Raw genomic sequence first — 22,060 nt, forward strand, 5'->3', positions numbered from 1 at the left:
ACACTCTCCCGGTATTCTTCCATTATTAACTACAGGCAAAGGATGATTTACCCCCTGTCGGTTCCAGCAATCCTGGGCCCAGCAGGCTTCATTCAGCCTTTCCCCCCCTGAAAATACAGTTCAGGTTCAGAATGCAGCATCCACAAAAAGGGTTAATTCAGAAAGATCCAAAGCTCTCAAGAAGGAATTGCCAGCCTTTGCATGCAATGAAGGGTATGCAGAAAGGGACTTTCAACCTTATTATCCATTTCCAAATGGCACCCAAAGGAGAAATGCAAATCTGTACTGAATTTTATTGAGGGAAGTTGCTTGGAAGAGCTTAAGCCATTTGCAGAACTGGTCCTTCCCCTCCCCTAACTAGAACAAAAGCTTTACAAGTAACAGTCTACGCTTAACATGCATTCCTCGTCAGCCTTACTTCTCCTGCTTTGGATCCTCTCGATCTATCAAAATTTAAGAACATAAGAGAAGCCATGTTGGATCAGGCCAATGGCCCATCCAGTCCATCACTCAGTGTCACATAAGAACATAAGAGAAGCCATGTTGGATCAGGCCAATGGCCCATCCAGTCCAACACTGTGTGTCACACAGTGGCCAAAAAAAATTACACACACACATACACACTGTGGCCAATAGCCACTGATGGACCTCTGCTCCATATTTTTATCTAACCCCCTCTTGAAGGTGGCTATGCTTGTGGCCGCCACCACCACCAGTGAATTCCACATGTTAATCACCCTTTGGGTGAAGAAGTACTTCCTTTTATCTGTTTTAACCTGTCTGCTCAGCAATTTCATCGAATGCCCACGAGTTCTTGTATTGTGAGAAAGGGAGAAAAGAACTTCTTTCTCTACTTTCTCCATCCCATGCATTATCTTGTAAACCTCTATCATGTCACCCCGCAGTCGACGTTTCTCCAAGCTAAAGAGCCCCAAGCGTTTCAACCTTTCTTCATAGGGAAGGTGTTCCAGCCCTTTAATCATTCTAGTTGCCCTTTTCTGGACTTTCTCCAATGCTATAATATCCTTTTTGAGATGCGGCGACCAGAACTGCACACAGTACTCCAAATGAGACCGCACCATCGATTTATACAGGGGCATTATGATACTGGCTGATTTGTTTTCAGTTTCCTTCCTAATAATTCCCAGCATGGCGTTGGCCTTTTTTATTGCAATTGCACACTGTCTTGACATTTTCAGTGAGTTATCTACCACAACCCCAAGATCTCTCTCTTGGTCAGTCTCTGCCAGTTCACAACCCATCAGCTTGTATTTGTAGCTGGGATTCTTGGCCCCAATGTGCAATACTTTGCACTTGGCCACATTGAACCTCATCTGCCACGTTGAAGCCCACTCACCCAGTCTCAACAGATTACAATTTAGATTGTAAATTCCTTGGGGCAGGGACCCACCCCTGCCCAATACTATGTAAACAGAGGTCAGCAAGCTCATTGCTCAAGGTTACATGCAAGCCCTAAAGGAATTTCAACTAGCTTCTGGTAGCCTCACCTGAAATATAATCAGGGTTGTGGCACAAAAACACAGTTTCTGGAGTTTCATGCACAATGTGCAATGCGAGGGGGGATTTGTTATCATTCCAGAGGGCCTGTAAGACGGAGCTGCTCCACCGGGCTCATGGCTGAGGCAGACGGGCGTCCTATCATTTAAACAGGGCCCCCTGCACCGACTGCATTGTACGGATTTTTTGAAACCAAGATAGCCGGGATTTGAACATCTAGGTTGGGACAAGCAAACTGAATCGATCTGTTAATACCATCTTTGCCGCCCTACCTAATTGTGAGCTGTGACATAACTTTTTTTAATTTTAAACTGTTTTTAACTGTTTTAATTGTTTTAAATTGATTTGACTGTTTTAACGTGTTGGAAGCCGCCCTGAGCCCACTATGGGAAGGGCGGGCTATAAAGCTACGAAAATAAATAAATAAATAAACTCCACAGGGTGGATCAGTTTGCTTTTTTAAAAAAAAAATGGCCAAGGTTAAGCATGATGCTTGCTAGAGCCTTGCCCACTTGGTATATAGCTCCGCCCGCCTTGCACAAAGCACACCCAGGGCAAATTTGGATCTGGAATATTCTTTTCTTTCACGAGAGGTCCATTTCCCCCTTCCCGTTTCCGAGCAGTGAGTTATCCTGGAGCTGAATGCGAATTTGCAACAGAATCTTTCGGTTTCCTTCTGTCATCCAGCCACCACCTGCTTTGAGCGTGCAGCAGGCTGCGGCTAAAGCACCCACCCGTGAAACTTGGCACAGCGTCTTGTTGAAAGCTAGACTGCTATCCATATCAAGCGGTTACGTTTGCTTGGCACGCCAGAGGGTCATTGCCTGTATCACACAGCAAGGGACCAGGAAGGGTCTTCTACTGGCTGCTGCCACTCTGTTAAGGGTCTGTCTGGGAGGGCCCGAGCACCCACCCAACCACTGTATCGCCCCTATTAGCAATACCTTTTAACCATGACCAAAGACAGGTGAAGACCCAGGCAGTGTAACAACTACTGGTTTGTTACCATAAGTGCTCAAAAAACAAGTGGTTTGTAAAAACATTTAGTGCAACACTGAAAATGAAAACAGTAAAGGTTGGTACAAAGAAATAAAAGCCCGGACACCACCAGCTAGATGCACCCTTCTTCTAATTTCAAACCGACTCATTCTCCTTAGAGAGAGGGATGATCCCTCTTCGGCTTCAACCTGCCTCCAGCTCAGCCTTTCCAGAGAAAACAGCCCTGTCTGGAGCTTGGCTTTTTTTTTTTTCCCCAGGTCCCATCCCTCTGGGCAAGTTTTCCCTCCAAAACTGCTTCCACCCAATCAGAGGGACAGAAGGGATCCTGGGAAATGTCGGCCATGTAGCTACTCCGATACAGGCTTCCCTGGAGCCTGTAGGCCTCACTAGGCCTCGGATCATGACAACCTGTATGGGCGTCAAGGACATTTGTGTCATTAACTAAGTGCGTGGAGCTGCCTGGCGTGGTGGATAACAGGTCCATTTTAAACAAAACACCGTCCAAGAGAGCAAAGTCCCATGGGCGAGAGCTTGCCGTCTTGCGCGTGTCAGACTTAAATGGGGCTTCAAGACGAAAAGGTGGAGCAAAACAGCAGAATTTAAGCACGTTAAAAGAGGACATTCCCTGACCTAGATGGCTCAGACAAGCCCAGTCTCAGAAGCATAAGAAAGGTTAGCCCTTGCTGGAACTCAGATGGGAGACCGCCAAGGAAGTCCAGGGCCGCTACGCAGAGGCAGGCAATGGCAAACCGCCTCTGATTTTATTTATTTACCTTTGATTTATATGCCGCCCACTCCACAAGCGGATTCAGGGCAGCTAACAATTAAGTTAAAATAACAGTTTCAGTTGTAATTTTAAAACAACAAAACTTAATAATAACAATTTAAAACTCAGTATTTGATGCTATACAAGAATTGCGACATAGGCGGATCAAATTATTTTGACGTCACCATTCTTCTGATTATCTGTTAGTGATCGTTCTGGTGGTATTGCTCACATGGTCCTCATAATAAATTGGTTGCGACTTGATGGCTAAATAAAATGGAATGCTACATCTGGGGCAGTTATCCTCTGTATTCTTGGTGCTTGGGGGGCAACAGTGGGAGGGCTTCTGGTCCTGCTGGTGGACCTCCTGATGGCACCTGGGTTTTGGCCATAGGGTGAGCCGCTGGTCTGATCCAACATGCCCCATCTCTTATGTTCTTATGTTAAAATAAAATTGACCAAAATTCAGACAATCTGAGAGGTGGTAGGAAGGGCAATTTTTGGACTGCCCATCTCAGGTACTGGCCCTGTTAAGTTTTGAACCAAGATCAGTTTTGAATCAAGATCCCCAGACTGAAGAGAGAACAAAAACCTGCTACTCAAAGGAGCTATCCAATAAACCCACACAGAGACAAAAGTCCCAAAAGGAGGACTGAATGTACATTTTCAAAAACAGAGTTAGATCCAGGAAGCTTCAAAGTCAGGTTAGATCCAGAAGGCAGAATGATCGATGGGGAAAGAACCTGCTGACCTTCAAAGAGTTTTTACTTTCCTTTAAAATATATATTTTACATCCTGTGAACACCAAGATCAAGAAGAGCTGGCCCAAACCTAACGGCAAGAACTGATTTACAGCTCAGGCAGTTCGTCTACCCTTATCCGTTACTTTTTATGATGGAAAAAGGAATTGTTCTATCATAACGTTTATTTAAGGCTTTTCAATCATTTCCAGCCTAGATTCTGTGCAGCTCTCCCTCCTATTCCTTAGAGATTCCCCAAGAGCAGCAGCTGATTCTGCACTGCACCGTTTCTCTGGCTAGAAGGAAAGGGGTCATTCCGGGCTCCCAGGTCTCCGCTGTTAGGAATTCAGTATGAAACACACACATGTACCATTCCCCCCCCCCAAACATGCCTAAAGCTGCCCTCTTTTGCTGGTTCATCGTTCAAATCCTCTTTCTTCCAAAAGCAAACCCCATCGCTCGCTAAGCTTCATCTGCCATCCTCTGGCCGACCAGCAAGCCCCATCAGAATTGGCTTGCACCCCTAAGATCAAGTTGCAAATATTTACATTATGCAAAAAGCTCAGGCACACTCGCAAGCGACCCTGTAAGGTAGGTCTAATAAACTGCAGAGGTGCAGGGAGGGAGGGGTGGAGCGAGAATGCTTGTCTAACGCCCGCACGAACAGTTTGCAGCAGAGGTGAGATTGGGGAATTCTTTAAAATTATTTGGTATTATTTATTTAAAGCATCCGTTACCCGCAGTTAAGCACTCCTTCGGGGGGTTTCTGGCAATTAAAACAAAACACGCAATTACAATAAAACCCGTATGAAAAATAGCTACATAAAAGTCACCCATAAAACATAAAATTAACGGCTATTAAATCAGAGCCGCAGGGCCAGGAGAACAAGGGGCTGGGCCGGGCTCCACTGATGGCCTCTGAGTCAGGAGCTGCGGACTCCCTGGCTAGATGCCTGAATATTGCGTTCTTATGCTATAAAGCAGAGGTCTTCAACACGGTGCCCACTGGCACCATGGCGCCTGCTGACACTTTTCCTGCCGCCCACCAAGTGTTTTTAGAAAGTGGGCGGGGCCGTCCAGCAGAGCTTTTGACTGGCTGTGCAGATTTTGTAAAAAAAAACGTCGCTTTGGCAACAGCTGGCACCACAGCACAAGGATCTTCACTGAGCGACTGAAGGTGAACTTGTGTGGGTACGCAAGAAGACATATTAAGATAGTGCGTCAGTTTTAAAAAGGCATCTTGTTAAACACAGCCTCCGCTGGAAATGCTAAAGAATTCCTATTACCGTTACGCATGACCTCACTCCCTGACATTTTGTGATGGCTCCGCCTTCTGTGGCAGCCATTTTGGGATTGGGTCCACCACCCTGTCAGAATTCCAACGGGGCCCATAGGCTCAAAAAGATCGGGGACCCCCGCTATAACCAAGCATAAGCAACTGGACTTCCCCAAGACAGGACCACCCAGTCACAAACAACGGCTATAACACAACTGTGCAAGATCCAGGTTTGAGCCCAGCTAGTTCCCTGATGTGCCACTTTTCAGTATTAGGAGGGGAGATCACCAAGGAAGTCCAGAGTTGCTATGCAGAGACAGACAATGGGAAAAACTTCTGATCTCTGGCCTCGAAATCCCAATGATGGGTTGCTATAAGTCAGTTGTGACTGCATGGCACTTAATTATTACTGTATTAACCATTTCAGTGCAAAATCTTAAACAGAATCAGAGGCTTTTTAAAAAAAAACAACAACAACACATACATGCAATGACTGCACAAGCAATTAGTAACCAGCCCAATTAGAGAAACCTACCACATGCGCTTCCCCCTTTTCCCACAGCGGTTGCTCTACCCACCCCCGAGGGACGTTAACAGCACAGATCAATTTTTACTTAAGCTCTGGTAAATCTTGACCCAATATACATTAAGTTGAAAGGCATCGTAAAACACATTTCCCAACTGACTCCGGGCTCTTGTTTACGGCTCAGTATTAAAAAGGAAAACGCAGATAAGGGGCAGCCATCTGTGGCATCTTTCCTCCAAGGGAGATAAATCCGGAAACAAGATAACACAACAAGCAAGGAACACGACGAGCAACAAAAGCTGGAAGCAGCGAGGCTCGAGTTGGTTCGGGTAAAAAGAAATTTGTGCTGATATCGGGATGCCCCAGCCATGCTTAGGGGATTCACACGTGTGAACCTATTTATGAATGCATGTCAAGAGCAGCATCGGAGACTATTGCTGTCAAACCACTGCAACATCTGATACGCATCCATAAACTACCTGGACTCAGAGGTGCATTGCACAGATGCAAAATACTAAACATCTAAGTTTCACTCTAACTGTCCTGACCAGGATGACCCAGGCTAGCCTGATCTTACCAGATCATGGAGGGCTGGCCCTATTTAGTAGTTGGATGGAAACCGCCGAGGAACTTCAGGGTTACCATGCAGAGGCAAGCAATGCCAAACCTCCACTGTTCAGAGGTCCAGCTGTGGCTACTACCCACAAAGTATAGAGGGAATAGTATGTATGGGGCAGTGATGCTCTGTATTCTTGGTGCTTCTGGAGTTCTGGCCCTGCTGGTGGACTTCCGGATGGCGCCTGGGTTTTGATCACTGTGTGCCACAGAGTGTTGCACTAGATGGGCCAATGGCCTAATCCAACATGGCTTCTCTTACGCTCTTATGTCTGGGGCAGTTATGATTTGTATTCTTAGTAACTGGTGTGTGGGGGGGTAACAGTGGGAGGGCTTCTGAACCTGCCGGTGGACCTCCTGATGGCACCTGAGTTTTGACCACTGTGTGACACAGAGTGGCCTAATCTAACATAGCTTTCTCTTATGTTCCTGAACTGAAAACCCTACAGGTTCACCGTTAAGTCAGCTGTGACTTGATGGCATTTCCCACCACCTTCAGTATAACCATCTATAATAATATTGTCAACATTTAAGCAACCTTGGCAGAATCGCAATCGAGCAATTAAGGCGGGTTATTGCAAGTTTGGTACCGGTGCGTGCTGTAATCTTCTCTCTGTCCCTGTTTCCTGGCACCAAGACAACAGCTTTACAATTGCAAAGGTTCCCCAAAGGAGTGATATTCTACCCATGCATAGGGGTGAAAAGCAAAGATTCCAATCCACTTGCTACTGGAGTGAACCATACTACGCCTCGGTAACATGAACTGAGTGGCTCAGGATTCATGCTATGAGTGACGCACTCTCTACATAGCTAGAACAGCCCCTTGCAGGAGCCTACACAATTCATTAAAGCCTCTCACAATACCAGCAATACTATGGGATGCTGCGGCACTCTCTGATAATAGGTACAAATATGTACATGGGCAGGTCAGTTTTGTGAGACTGGCTGTGTTTAAATGATAAAATGGTGCCAGATTACACATTCACTTTAAAAAAACAAAACAAAACAGAATTTACAACCTTAAAGCTCTAGAATGCATAACACCATCCACATGTACGCGTGGCTATCTCAAGCTGGATCAGGAACCCCTGCAGTCAGATGTATGTCATGCATTTTCACATGGCACTTCAATCCACACTGTACTGCTGTGAACAGGACAGGATGTGCATTCCAATCCCTATCTGTGTTTCTGCACACGTATCACTAGCTGGAGCAGAACCCCTGGCACGAATCACGTCCACATCTGCCCAAGGATACTTGTGTATTCCCGCTGGGGTAGCTATGAATGGGACGCGAATCTGGAAGTGCTCCCACTTCCGCACACAGTCACCTACAGGTTGACCTCCTGTTTCTACGTGCCTTGGGCTGGAGCCACTGGGACAGGGGCAGGAGATGGAGAAGGAGATTAAAGCTTGGGACACAGTGACATCTGGGCCATGTCCCAGCGTCCATGGAGTTCTGTTCCAACTGGCCACCTCTAACTTTCCACGGAGCCCTTTTCTTCTGCATGCAACCTATCCCAAGCTCTTCAAAAAGTGCAGCTAACTGATCGCTTTGAAACACAGGGCAAAAGCATGCATGTCTTAGCTCAGAAACAGAGCCAGGGTCATACAGCATGGATCGGGTGGCTGAGTTTCAGAACTTCTGCTACTCTGTAAAAATCTCCCAAGTACATTTCAGAGTTTTCAATGACAGGCAGCAAACTCAGAAATGCATCTTGAAGCTTGATTCGGGGCGTCTTTAAACTTCCATGCATAAGCGACTGGTTTTTAAACAGCGATTTGTCACTCGAGAAACTCTCTGCTTTTTCTCTTTTGATTATTAGGGATTATTGATTATTATTAGGGATAATTAGTAAAGGGACTGAGAATAAAATGGCTGATTTTGAAATGCACTTATATAGATCTATGGTGCAGCCTCATTTGAAATGCCATGTACAGTTCTGGTCACTGTATGTCAAAAGAGACACTGCAGACCTGGGAAAAGTACACAGAAGGGCAACTGAGATGATAAGGGGGTTGGAGCATCTTCCCTCTCAGGAACAGCTGAAGAGTCTGAGACTTTTCAGTTTAGACGAGAAACAACTAAGGGAGAACATGATAGAGATTTATAAAATTACGCATGGACTGGGAAGGGCTGACAAAGACATTTTTTCTCCCTCTCTCAAAATGGCAAAACTCAGGGCATCCAATGAAGAAGATGAAGAAGAAGATATTGGATTTATATCCCGCCCTCCACTCCGAAGAGTCTCAGAGCGGCTCACAATCTCCTTTACCTTCCTCCCCCACAACAGACACCCTGTGAGGTAGATGAAGATATTGGATTTATATCCTGCCCTCCACTCCGAAGAGTCTCAGAGCGGCTCACAATCTCCTTTCCCTTCCTCCCCCACAACAGACACCCTGTGAGGTAGATGAAGATATTGGATTTATATCCCGCCCTCCACTCCGAAGAGTCCCAGAGCGGCTCACAATCTCCTTTCCCTTCCTCCCCCACAACAGACACCCTGTGAGGTAGATGAAGATATTGGATTTATATCCCGCCCTCCACTCTGAAGAGTCCCAGAGCGGCTCACAATCTCCTTTCCCTTCCTCCCCCACAACAGACACCCTGTGAGGTAGATGAAGATATTGGATTTATATCCCGCCCTCCACTCCAAAGAGTCTCAGAGCGGCTCACCATCTCCTTTACCTCCCCCCCCCCAACAACAGACACCCTGTGAGGTAGATGAAGATATTGGATTTATATCCCACCCTCCACTCCGAAGAGTCTCAGAGCGGCTCACAATCTCCTTTACCTTCCTCCCCCACAACAGACACCCTGTGAGGTAGATGAAGATATTGGATTTATATCCCGCCCTCCACTCCGAAGAGTCCCGAGCGGCTCACAATCTCCTTTCCCTTTCTCCCCCACAACAGACACCCTGTGAGGTAGATGAAGATATTGGATTTATATCCCGCCCTCCACTCCGAAGAGTCTCAGAGCGGCTCACAATCTCCTTTCCCTTCCTCCCCCACAACAGACACCCTGTGAGGTAGATGAAGATATTGGATTTATATCCCGCCCTCCACTCTGAAGAGTCCCAGAGCGGCTCACAATCTCCTTTCCCTTCCTCCCCCACAACAGACACCCTGTGAGGTAGATGAAGATACTGGATTTATATCCCGCCCTCCACTCCAAAGAGTCTCAGAGCGGCTCACCATCTCCTTTACCTCCCCCCCCCCAACAACAGACACCCTGTGAGGTAGATGAAGATATTGGATTTATATCCCACCCTCCACTCCGAAGAGTCTCAGAGCGGCTCACAATCTCCTTTACCTTCCTCCCCCACAACAGACACCCTGTGAGGTAGATGAAGATATTGGATTTATATCCCACCCTCCACTCCGAAGAGTCTCAGAGCGGCTCACAATCTCCTTTACCTTCCTCCCCCACAACAGACACCCTGTGAGGTAGATGAAGATATTGGATTTATATCCCGCCCTCCACTCCGAAGAGTCCCAGAGCGGCTCACAATCTCCTATCCCTTCCTCCCCCACAACAGACACCCTGTGAGGTAGATGAAGATATTGGATTTATATCCCACCCTCCACTCCGAAGAGTCTCAGAGCGGCTCACAATCTCCTTTACCTTCCTCCCCCACAACAGACACCCTGTGAGGTAGATGAAGATATTGGATTTATATCCCACCCTCCACTCCGAAGAGTCTCAGAGCGGCTCACAATCTCCTTTACCTTCCTCCCCCACAACAGACACCCTGTGAGGTGGGTGGGGCTGGAGAGGGCTCTCACAGCAGCTGCCCTTTTAAGGACAACCTCTGCCAGAGCTATGGCTGACCCAAGGCCATGCCAGCTGGTGATGGGCAGCTGATGGGCAGTAGGTTCAGGCCAGACAAAAGGAAATACTTCATTACAGAGAGAGTGATTAAAACGTGGGATTTGCTGCCGGAGGACGCTGCGATGGCCACAGGAATAAAGAGCTTTAAAAAAAGGAGATTAGGTAGATTCATGGAGAATAGGAGTTCCGCACTGGAGCTTTAATCCTGGTTCAGCTCTATTCCCAAACTGATTTCCTACACTAGAATCATAAATGCACAGAGTTGGTTTCTATGATTCCACAATTCAAGGGTAGAATGTCAGTTAGGGCACAGGGTTGAACCAGGATTAAAGGTCTAGTACAGAATTGGCCGAAGTCTTTCAATGGCTACTAGCTGTGGTGACTGAGGGGAAGCTCCACATTCAGAGGCACTAAACCTAGGAGCCAGGAGGCAACGCCAGGAGAAGGTCTTGGCCTCTATGCCCTGTTGCTGGCCATCCAGAGGAATTGTTCGGTCACTGTGTGAGACAGGATGTTGGATTAGATGGACCAGTAGTCTGATCCAGCAGGGTTTATATTCTTATTATTCTTTCACAACTGCCAGAAGGGCAATCCTCCCCCCCCCCCCTTGATTGTCTCCCTGGCTGCTTCGTTGACATACGCGGCTGGATTATTGGTAGATATGGTTTGTCTATACCTGTTGAATCACGGGAGATAGCATGGCGTTAGCACTGCTGACCGGAAGAAAAGGCACATGCTGGGTTGGATTATCAGTACAGTTTGTCTATACCTGTTGAATCATTGGATGTAGATCAGCGTTAGCACCTGATTGGAAGAGATCACTAACCTAACGAAACACTGCTATGCCGCTTGCATCTGACTCAAAGTTAATTCTGTACCGGCAGGGAAGAGGAGGAGGAGTTAAAACTTGGTTTAAGGCAAAGCCAGTCTTTTTTTGCTCATAAAAAAGCATTAAATCTGCAAGAGAAGAAGAAGAAGATATTGGATTTATATCCCGCCCTCCACTCCGAAGAGTCTCAGAGTGGCTTACAATCTCCTTTACCTTCCTCCCCCACAACAGACACCCTGTGAGGTGGGTGGGGCTGGAGAGGGCTCTCACAGCAGCTGCCCTTTCAAGGACAACCTCTGCCAGAGCTATGGCTGACCCAAGGCCATTCCAGCAGGTGCAAGTGGAGGAGTGGGGAATCAAACCCGGTTCTCCCAGATAAGAGTCCGCACACTTAACCACTACACCCAAACTGGCTCAAGATCAAGAGATCGATGCTGGCTAGTCCTTTAGAGGAGGAATGCCAATACATTGTGCCATTCAATGTGCAAGATTCTGAGTCACACAGAATGCTTCATTATGTAAAATGACATCCTTACAGAAGAGAAGAGAATGAGACTCCTTGAGAGGACTTAAAGGGGAACAACAAGGATCACTGAGTTTTGACCAAATGCTCTTCTTTCAAGACAACCACAGCTGTCCACCAACTGTTATGCAAGAAAGATGTCAAGAAGAAATCCTGATTCTATGATTCTAGCGTAGAAAATCAGTTTGGGAACAGAGCTGATCACCTGATCCCCTCGTCTGATGAAGTGTGGTTAGAGAGCACACGGAAGCTTACATTCTGAATAAAACTTGGTTGGTCTGAAAGGTTCACTTGACTCCTGCTTTGTTCAAGAAGAAATCTGTTACAATTCACCCTTTGCTTAATTGAAGAACAACACTTTCAGAAGAAAGAGAAGGAGGAGGAGAAGCAACACCGTGTATAGGGCTACCAGTTTTTAAAGCACTTCACATATAAGGCCATCTTTACAAGAGCCCTGTAAGGCAGAACAGCATTTTCTCTCCATAATCCAGAAGGGGGGCAGCTGAGGCTGGGAGAATTACCAAAGGCCACCTAGTGATTAGATCTGAATCGGCAACCTCCTGGATCACAGCTCAACGATGGTGCATTGCCAGTCGCCACTTGAGAGAACAGCCATCTGTGCTGAACAGTGCCTCCATGCAACTCTGAACAGCCTGGGTTCCTCCCCATTTCTGAAGCCGCTCCCAAGCCCTTGGAAGATTATTCCTGGGGCTGCAGGGCCCACATGGAGGAACAGCTAAGTAGGTTGAGGGGCTGCAGTGAAGGATAACTGGCGCTCCTCACCGCAGCCTTCCTGAGCTCTGCATGACTATTCTTCTACACAAGTCCCACAACTCCAGGAATGACCATCCAGCAGACAGAAAGGGGTTGCAGGAATGGGGAAAAAAAATCCCAGGGGGGTGGAAACACAGGAAAAATCTGTGCATCTTCCATGGCACATTGTTAGATGGAAATCGATAAATATATTTAGATCACGAATACCATCTATGCCTGATATACAGCAGCAGGTGAGAAAGACAGAAAGAAGTATTCGTACTGGTTTTTTTTTAAAAAGACACTGCCGCAAAAATAGCAGGATGACACACAGCCCCAGTATGCCATGCACTTCAAAATGAGATGTGCTAAGTTACCCATGAACTCTTTAGCATCACTAATGCTATCTGGAAAATTATTAAAACCTCGCTTTTCTCCTCCTTGGCTTTCAGCATGGAAATAGGCTGCGATTGAAAAAGTATTTCTTGTCTATTTGAAGCACTCCCAAATACATACTCCAGGAAGAGACTTACCGTTTGGGTTATTTTGTTGGGAATCCTATAAGCACCTTATTAAGCCAAGGAAATTCCATGGGGTTTTCATAGGCTTTCCAAAAGTCTGATCCAGCAGGATTTATATTCTTATTATTCTTTCACAACTGCCTGTAGGCCAATCCTCCCCCCCCCACCCGCCCCTTGATTGTCTCCCTGGCTGCTTTGCTGACATACGCGGCTGGATTATTGGTAGATATGGTTTGTCTATACCTGTTGAATCACAGGAGATAGCATGGCGTTAGCACACTGCTGACTGGAAGAAAAGGCACATGCTGGGCTGGATTATCACTACAGTTTGTCTACACCTGTTGAATCACTGGATGTAGATCAGTGTTAGCACCTGATTGGAAGAGATCACTAATCTCACAAAACACTGCTATGCCACTTGCATCTGACTCAAAGTTAATTCTGTACTAGCAGGGGAGAGGAGGAGTTAAAACTTGATTTAAGGCAAAGCCAGTCTTTTTTTTGCTCATAAAAAAGCATTAAATCTACAAGAAATCAAGAGATCAATGCTAGCTAGTCATTTAGCCATGGGGCTTTCCAAAAGTGAAAACAGATGAAAATGTCTGAAGCACCCCCCCTCCCCCGCTCACAGCTGAGAATTCTTTTCTGAACCTCACTGTGTTCCGAATGCATCTGCAATTCTGCTCCTATTTCCTTTATTTATAATTATATATAAGTTATTTACAGTCTGCCTTCCTCATTGGATCTCCAAACGACTTACACGGAGTGTGTCAAAGGAATCAACATGGGACATTTAATGAACAATGCAATAGGATTAGGATTGCAGAAATCTGGAACCAACCAGAAGTCTAAAAACAGAACCAAAGCAAAACATTAAGCAAACATGGAAAATTATGCCAAATTACATAGCAGGATCCTACTTACAGCGACCTACAGTATATGCAGTAGTATAGACCACAGTCCCTAATTGTTCATCCAAGTAAGTTTGTGAACCCTTTTGTACAGTGCATTTGTATTTTTGCCTGTGTAGACAATCTCCCTTGAATAATGTGAAAGCAAAGGGGAAATTTTCTTTTGACTAGATACATATTGGGGGGGGGAAACATAATTACCCTATAACATATTAATCAGCGATTAAAAATGGACCTTAAACAGTTGCATTATAATGCTTCTGTGTTGCACGAGCACAGCGTGCATTGGAGTCAAGAGAAATCTTTGAAATCAAGAGAAATATTTTAATTGGAGAGACGGACACCACTTCTAGATCTCTGGAGCATGAAATTCTCAAAATTCTAAGGTTTGAGGGTTCCTTTAATTTTTTTTAAAAAATTCTCAAATCAGGACAAAATTCCAGAAGGGTACCTTTGTTAACCCATCCCAGAAAAAAGCCACAATATTTGATGTGTGTGACACTAAAGACCAGGAAACTTTTATCGCAGCATTAAGTGTTCATCATGAGCCAAAGCCCATTTTGTTAGATGTATGGTCACCTAAATAGCTACTTGTGCGTGTGCAAAATACAGCTACATGCACACATAACCTCTCCCACACCCAAATAGTGAGCAGAAGAGAGGGGAGCAGGGAAGAAAAAACTTTTATTATAAACTAGGCCAAAATCCAAGCAACAGCAGGAGAGGTCGCCCCACTTATGGTTGCCAATTATCCAGAAAACAGCTCCTGTGCCTTTAAGCAATCATGCAAAAAAAAAAAGTGCAAAAGTATTCATGGCTTGCAGATAAAATTTCCATAGATTCTTTGTTGTGCGCAGAGCAAAGCACTGTTCAAAGGGAAGGACTGTGGCTCAGTGGTAAAGCATCTGCTTTATATACAGAAGACCTCAAGCTCAATTCCCAGTATCTCCAAGAGGACCAGGTAGGAGGTGGAGGTGAAAGGACCAGGTAGGAGGTGAAAGATCTCAACCTGAGATCGCAGATAGCTGCTGCGCAACTGAGTAGACAATACTGACCTTGATGGCATGATTCAGTATAAAGCAGGGGTGGCCAAACTTGCTTAATGTAAGAGCCACATAGAATAAAAGTCAGAGGAAGGAAGGAAGGAAGGAAGGAAGGAAGGAAGGAAGGAAGGAAGGAAGGAAGGAAGGAAGGAAGGAAGGAAGGAAGGAAGGAAGGAAGGAAGGAAGGAAGGAGAGAGGGGTGGAAAGAAAGCAACTTTAAATGCATTCTCCAAGCCACTGGCTGGCTTGGCTTGGAGAAGTGATTTAAAGAGACAAATACCTTTTCCAAGGTGGACAACGGGGCAGGCTTCAAGAGCCACACAATAAGTGTGAAAGAGCCACATGTGGCTCCCGAGTCACAGTTTGGTCACCTCTGGTATAAGGCATGTTCATATGTTCTGCAATCCTGGTCAAAAACTGGCCACCCAAATCTTTTTAACATGCAAAGCGCAAGTGAAATGAAATGGACATCTGACCCACTCAGCAGGAATGCAACAGATTTAAGGTTCCCAGCTGGCCTCAAGAAAAACGCCCTGTCAGTTTAACAGAGGCTTAATGGGATGTTATTTACCTCCATGCCCTGGGGGGAAAAAAAACTTCAAACAAAAGCTATGTCCAAAAATAACTAAACCCACATTATACTCAGTACAATTCTATTTATCAGTCCTCATACAAAAGTCCAATTCAAAAGTTCAATACAAAGTCTATATAAGAGTTCATCAGTTTACACAAAATATCCTCCATCCAATTTTACAAGAAGGAGGTCTTCTTTGCCGCTCTTCTTCCACTTTTCCTATAAAGTACCTGTGCAGTCCATACATATGAACATATAAAGCTGCCTTATACTGAATCAGACCCTCGGTCCATCAAAGTCAGTATTGTCTACTCAGACTGGCAGCGGCTCTCCATGGTGTCTCAAACTGAGGTTTTTCACGCCTATTTGCCTGGACACTTTGTAGTTGGAGATGCCTGGGATTGAACCTGGGACCTTCTGTTTACCAAGCAAGCAGATGCTCTACCACTGAGCCTCCGTCCCTCCCCTTAAATAAAGCTTGTGCAAAATTTTAAATGATGTGCTGTCTTCATTGATTTTATAAATACAAGCATGGATCTGGGTTTTATTCTGCGTACAAGCTTTTGTGTGCATGCACACTTCTTCAGAAGAAGGGATCTGAAGACATGTGTATGCACACGAAATCTTACACCCAGGATTGAACTTTGTTGGCTTTAAAGGTACCACTGGACTCCAACTTTGCTCTGTTTTGTTGCAGACCAATACGCCCACCCTCTGAAACTACTTTTTGTAGTATAATCATAATTCTTTTAAAACCCATCTTTATTGACCAAGAGCACGAGGATTTGGCAAGGAGCCTTTGCCAAACTTTAAAAATCACAACACCCCCTGCATCAGCCTTGAGCTTTTAGCACCAGCTTGGTTCAGCAGATTTCTCCCCTTTTAAATATTGATGCCTCTCGCCTTCCCCATACGCCGGCTTGTTAAATGATCACACTTGCAGGTGACTCAGCCTGCATCTCCAAGCTGCAAAGAGTTCTGTTGGCTGCTCTTAAAGGCACTGCAGTAGCAAAAGATTTGGTCAGCTGGCAACCCTCCCACTGAATTATTGGCAAATATTGGGGGGGGGGGTTCAAATGAAGAGAAAAGGGGGGGTCTGGAGAGAAATACCTCCCCCCCCCCTCGAAGGTGGACCTGGAGAAAAAGGCTTCAAGGACCACCACCCTCCCCCCCAAAAAACGAGGTTATGGAAAAGTGTTTAAAGTGGCTAAAACAGTGTTAACACAAAGTTGGAAGAAAAAAAACAGCGCCTAGGTTCAATGTTGGTTTATTAAGATGTGAGATTTGTTAATATCTGATAAATGGGCAATGCAATTGCTGACAGCAGAAAATCTTTTCTATAAAGCAGATTTCAAAGAGAAATTATCTCCATTTTTTAATTAAGTTGCTTCTCATGAAACTTTGGTTGGCAGATTGCCAAAAAATGTAGATTTCTTCTCTTATTGATCTACTAAGTCTATACTATTTAGTTTTGACTATGTTGCTTATGATATTACTGTGTGTAGCTATTGATTTCTTAATGATTACTGTCTTGATTATTATTATTATCTTATTATTTAAATTATCTTTTAATATAATATTATTATGATTATTTAAATTATCTTTTAATGTATTGTCTTGTATTTTAAAAATAAAATTTTGAAACGGGGGGGGGAAGTGTTTATTAGGTAGCCTAAGGAAGGCTTTCAAGGGGCGTGGCTAAACAGTAGGTAAGATCCCACAGGAGAGCCCATTGGTGGACAGAATAAGGGGGTCTTTGCCACATAAGTGGTGGGCGTGGCCAACCCTCCGGGGGCGTGTCTCAGGGGAGAAATTAGCATATCTCGCTGTAGCCCCGCCCCTCCCCTTCAGCGCTTTCTCTCACCTGCGCACCACGACGGCCCCCAGCAGCAGCAGGAAGACGCCCCCCAAGAGCCGCCTCCGCCGGCGACCCCCGCAGCCCCACATGGCAGGGAAACCCTCCAGCCGAGCCCCGGCGGCGTTACCAGGGACTCCGACTTCCACCACCATTGGCAGCGCCGTTACTAAGACGGGCTCCTCCCATTGGAAGAGGGTGGACCCTTCGCTTGCGTCCGATTGGTCGCTCTCGAGGGATCAAAAGGAGGGGCGGGATATTTGGGCTGCTTCGAGCGGATTGGGCAGTGGCGTGCCGAAGGAGGCGGGTCTTTTGTCTTGGTTGGCTGGCGGCTGGGTCGATCATTTTCTTGCTCCCCGCCGCTGGTCTTTCTCTTTTTTCCCTATGCAAACACTTGGACGGAGTTGCTTAGCAGCGGCAGCTACAAACTTGCGGAGGCTGCACTCTGCACATGTTCAAAGACATTGGTTTGGTTTATTAGAATTAATTTACTTCGATATTATCAGGTTATTATCTTGCAATTATCAGGTTATTATATTTTTATCGTATTTCTGTTGTTGCAACTGTTAAATCAATATATGACGGTTGTTATTAATGTACACCACCTTGCAGGGGAGGGCGGCTTAAAAATCTTAACAACAACAATAAATAAGTTTTTGCTATCGAAAGGGATAAAGAAGAGGTCTGTAATTCCGGAGAAGTAGTTGTAATCTGTTGCATCAAAAAATAAAATAAAATAAGAACATAAGAGAAGCCATGTTGGATCAGGCCAATAGCCCATCCAGTCCAACACTCTGTGTCACACAGTGGCCCAAAAAATTATATATATACACACACACACACTGTGGCTAATAGCCACTGATGGACCTCTGCTCCATATTTTTATCTAACCCCCTCTTGAAGCTGGCTATGCTTGTGGCCGCCACCACCTCCTGTGGCAGTGAAATACAGGGTTTTGTGGCGCCTTTGAAAACTAGCAGAATTTTATTCCAGCCTCACCTTTGTTGGACTAGATCCTGCTTACTGAGATACAGAACGTGCCATGTCACTATGCATACTCATTCCGCCTAGGGCTGTGATAGGGGTTGCTAGCAGACTCCAGGTATCAGTTCCCCTAGAAGAAATGGCTGCTTTGGATGGTGGACTCATATGCCACTGCACCCTTGTCCCTCCCAAACCACCAGGTATTTCCCAACCCCACAGATGGCGATGATATCGATGAACAACAAACGGCAGGCTGGGAGGACCTATGAATATGTGGTCAAATGTAATTGTGCAAAATTCAAAACACATACAAAGAGCCCTGCTGGATCAGACAAGTGGTCCATCTAGTCCAGTATCCTGTCTCACAAACTAGCCAAACAGCTACCCTGCAGGGCCAACAACAGGGAAGAGAGACCTCCATCCCGGTATGGCACTGGTGATTCAGAGGTTGACTGCCTCTGAACGTGAAGGTTCCCCTTTCTCATCATGGCTATTGAAAGACCCATCCACCATGCATTAGATACTGAATCGGGGTTCCAGATTTTGCTAAAACCGTTAAAAGGGGGAGATCTCCCTGAATTATGACTAATGCCTGGACTACAGAGATCAGCTCCCCTGGAGAAAATGGCTGCTTTGGAGGGTGGACTCCATATTAGGACCTGCTGAGGTCCCTCCCCTCAGTAAAGGAGGGATGGTGGCTCAGTGGTAGAGCATCTGCTTGGGAAGCAGAAGGTCCCAGGTTCAATCCCCGGCATCTCCAAAAAAGGGTCCAGGCAAATAGGCGTGAAAAACCTCAGCTTGAGACCCTGGAGAGCCGCTGCCAGTCTGAGTAGACAATACTGACTTTGATGGACCAAAGGTCTGATTCAGTATAAGGCAGCTTCGTATGTTCATATATATATGTTCATATGTTCAACCTCTCTTTCCCCGGGCCACACCCCAAAATCTCCAACAGTTTCCCAAGCCAGACTTGGCAACCATACTCAGGAGTGGAATTCTACCAGGAGCTCCTTTGCATATTAGGCCACACACCCCTGATGTAGCCACTCCTCCAAGAGCTTACAGGGTTCTTTTTTGTCAGCTCTTGGAGGATTGGCTACATCAGGGGTGTGTGGCCTAATATGCAAAGGAGCTCCTGCTAGAATTCCATGCCTGCATACTATTAACACTTATACTGAATGAGAGATTGGGTTGCCAACCTCTAGATCGCGGCTGGTGATCTGGGATGACAACTGATCTCCATAGGACAGAGATCAGGTCCCCTAGAGAAAATGGCTGCTTTGGAAGGTCTAGGGTGTTATGCCCCATTGAAGCTGCTCCCTTCCCCATAATCTCCAGGTATTTCCCAACCTGATGCTTGCAACCCTAATGAGAGCCCCAAGTCTTTGTTTAATTGATGAATGGAGAGAGCCTCCCTTGCAGATTCAATTGCAGAATTGTGACTTTCCAGTCAGAATGTCCAGGAAGACTGAGAAGTTCTCCACAGATTACTAACTAATCTGTGACGGCAGAGGCCTTTGTGAGCTGCTGCTTGCTTTATTGGATATATTACTGTTATGTATTGCATCTCACTGGGTTCTTTGGTGTAGTGGTTAAGTGTGCGGACTCTTATCCGGGAGAACCGGGTTTGATTCCCCACTCCTCCACTCACAGCTGCTGAAATGGTCTTGGGTCAGCCATAGCTCTCACAGAATTGTCCTTGAAAGAGCAGCTTCTGGGAGACCTCTCTTAGCCCTACCCACCTCACAGGGTGTCTGTTGTGGGTGGGCGGGGGAGGTAAAGGAGATTGTAAGACTCCTGAAGCCTGGAAGAACTGACCAATTAGGATGCTAGGTATGTAGCAACTTGTAACAGAGATGCAAATGAGATTCTGGAGTGAGCCAACAAGAGTAACTGTTGAACAAAGCAGTAGACAAGTTCACCTTTAAGACCAACTAAGTTTTATTCAGAATTTAAGCTTTTGTAGGCTCTTAAGTCTGGCAGGCACACCTGACCTGAATCTAACTTGGCCACTCTTCTGTGCCCCTCTTTAGCCTGGCAAAGTAGCATCTGCAAAGAATTCTTAGGACACAGCCCCCTGGGTTCCTTTGGGCTAAGAAGGCCAGCAGGTACTTAGAAACACTGTGGTACAATGGCTAGGGATCTCAAAGAGACCTGGGTTCAAATCCACACTCTGCCCATTAAAGCGTGGGCCAGATTCAGTGCCACGGTATGTTGAATGGGGGCAGGAGTGAAAAGTTTGCTACCGGAACTGTGCTAAAGAAACCATTCCCTAGAGGAGTTAGCCCCCCCCCCCCTTTGACAGAGGCAGATTTAGGCTGGCATTCAGCCACCTTCCATTCTTTTAGACAGCAGCCAGCTTACTCTTCAGAGTAAATTTGCCATTTCAAACTTCACCCCATACTAGCCAGCGTGGCATCGTGGTTATATGGCAGACTAGGAACGGTGAGACCCGGGTTTGATTCCTCACCCTGCCACTGAAGCTTGCTGGGTAACCTTGGGCCAGTCACGCACTCTGAGCCTAGCCTACCTCACAAGGTTGTCTGGAGGACAAAATGGAGAGAACAACATAAGCAGCTTTGCAGCCTCAGGGAGAAAGCCGGTTAAAACGTGTGAAGAGTGTTATGGAATACACCGGTGTGTGTTTACTCAGAAGTAAGCTTTACCAAGTTTAATGACAGTTAATTCCCCAGAATGTGTCCATGGGATAACAGCCTTTAAAATATTTTCCTCCCGTTGAAAAGGGGGAATTCATTCCTGAACGGATCCTGCGATTCAAGAGTCATTTGCAAGCCTCTCTTTTTAACAAGGACACCACCGGGCAAAGATTTATTTACAGTCACTATCAGTTTGTATTATCCGAGGTTAAATTCCAATTCTCCACCCTGGGTGGGGGGGGGAACACCATTCACCATCTGAACCATCAGAAGAGCTCTGCTGGATCAGACCACTGGTCCATCTAGACTATCATCTTGTTTTACACAGTGACCATCCAATTCCTCTGGACAGCCAGCAACAGGGCAGAGAGGCTGAGGCCTTCCCTGAGAAGAACTCAAGAAGAGCTCTGCTGGATCAGACCAGTGGTCCATCTAGTCTCCTATCCTATCTCACGCAGTGACCATCCAGTTCCTCTGGATGGCCAGCAACAGGGCAGAGAGGCTGAGGCCTTCCCTGAGAAGAGCTTAAGAAGAGCTCTGCTGGATCAGACCAGTGGTCCATGTAGTCTGGCAGCTTGTCTCACACAGTGACCATCCAGAGGAACAACAACAGGGCAGACAGGCCAAGGCCTTCCCTGGAATTTGCCCCTTTTTATTTAGCAAGTTTATATCCCACCTTTCTGCCCAACAAACACTACCAAGGCAACTAGCAATTAAAAAACAGCATTATAAAAACATTTAATAAAACTGTTTTAAGAGCAAAACTAAGATCCATCTGTAAACACAGGAGAAATATCCATTAAAACAGAGGACAGAAAGGAGGGCTCACTGAGGGAACCATGGGCGAAACACAAAAGACTCCACCCGCTGGCTGAAGACTGTGACAGAAAGGGGACAAATCCTGTATTTATAAAACTCAGCTGTCCTCTAAAAAGCAATGGCGGTGTACATGCTAATCTCCTGTCCTATTTTCTCCTCACAACAGCCCGGTGATGTAAGTTAGGGGAAATGAGTGTGACTGGCTTAGCAGAACCAGGAAAAAAAGTTATGTAAATCTGCTCAATTTACATGTTTTTCAGCTCGCGGAACAAGGTTCCCCCGCCCCACATTGGTGTAGAATTTTATTTATTTGA

The 22,060-nt window shown here is 45.9% G+C and overlaps 1 protein-coding gene across 2 annotated transcripts in view; it reads right to left on the bottom strand.

Moving 5' to 3' along the window:
• GLB1L2 (galactosidase beta 1 like 2) overlaps positions 1-17,485 on the bottom strand; it is a 105,961-nt gene extending 88,476 nt beyond the window's left edge. Inside the window, exon 1 of one of the 2 annotated variants that reach the window (XM_060250459.1) lies at positions 17,296-17,485. In XM_060250459.1, coding sequence (XP_060106442.1) covers positions 17,296-17,441 — 146 coding nt within the window. In that variant the 5' untranslated portion in view covers positions 17,442-17,485. The remainder of the gene's footprint in view (positions 1-17,295) is intronic. The other variant, XM_060250460.1, reaches the window with a different exon arrangement.
• Between the last annotated feature and the right edge of the window lie 4,575 nt (positions 17,486-22,060).

Source organism: Heteronotia binoei, chromosome 12 (genome assembly GCF_032191835.1).
Source record: "Heteronotia binoei isolate CCM8104 ecotype False Entrance Well chromosome 12, APGP_CSIRO_Hbin_v1, whole genome shotgun sequence".
NCBI classification, from domain to species: domain Eukaryota; kingdom Metazoa; phylum Chordata; class Lepidosauria; order Squamata; family Gekkonidae; genus Heteronotia; species Heteronotia binoei.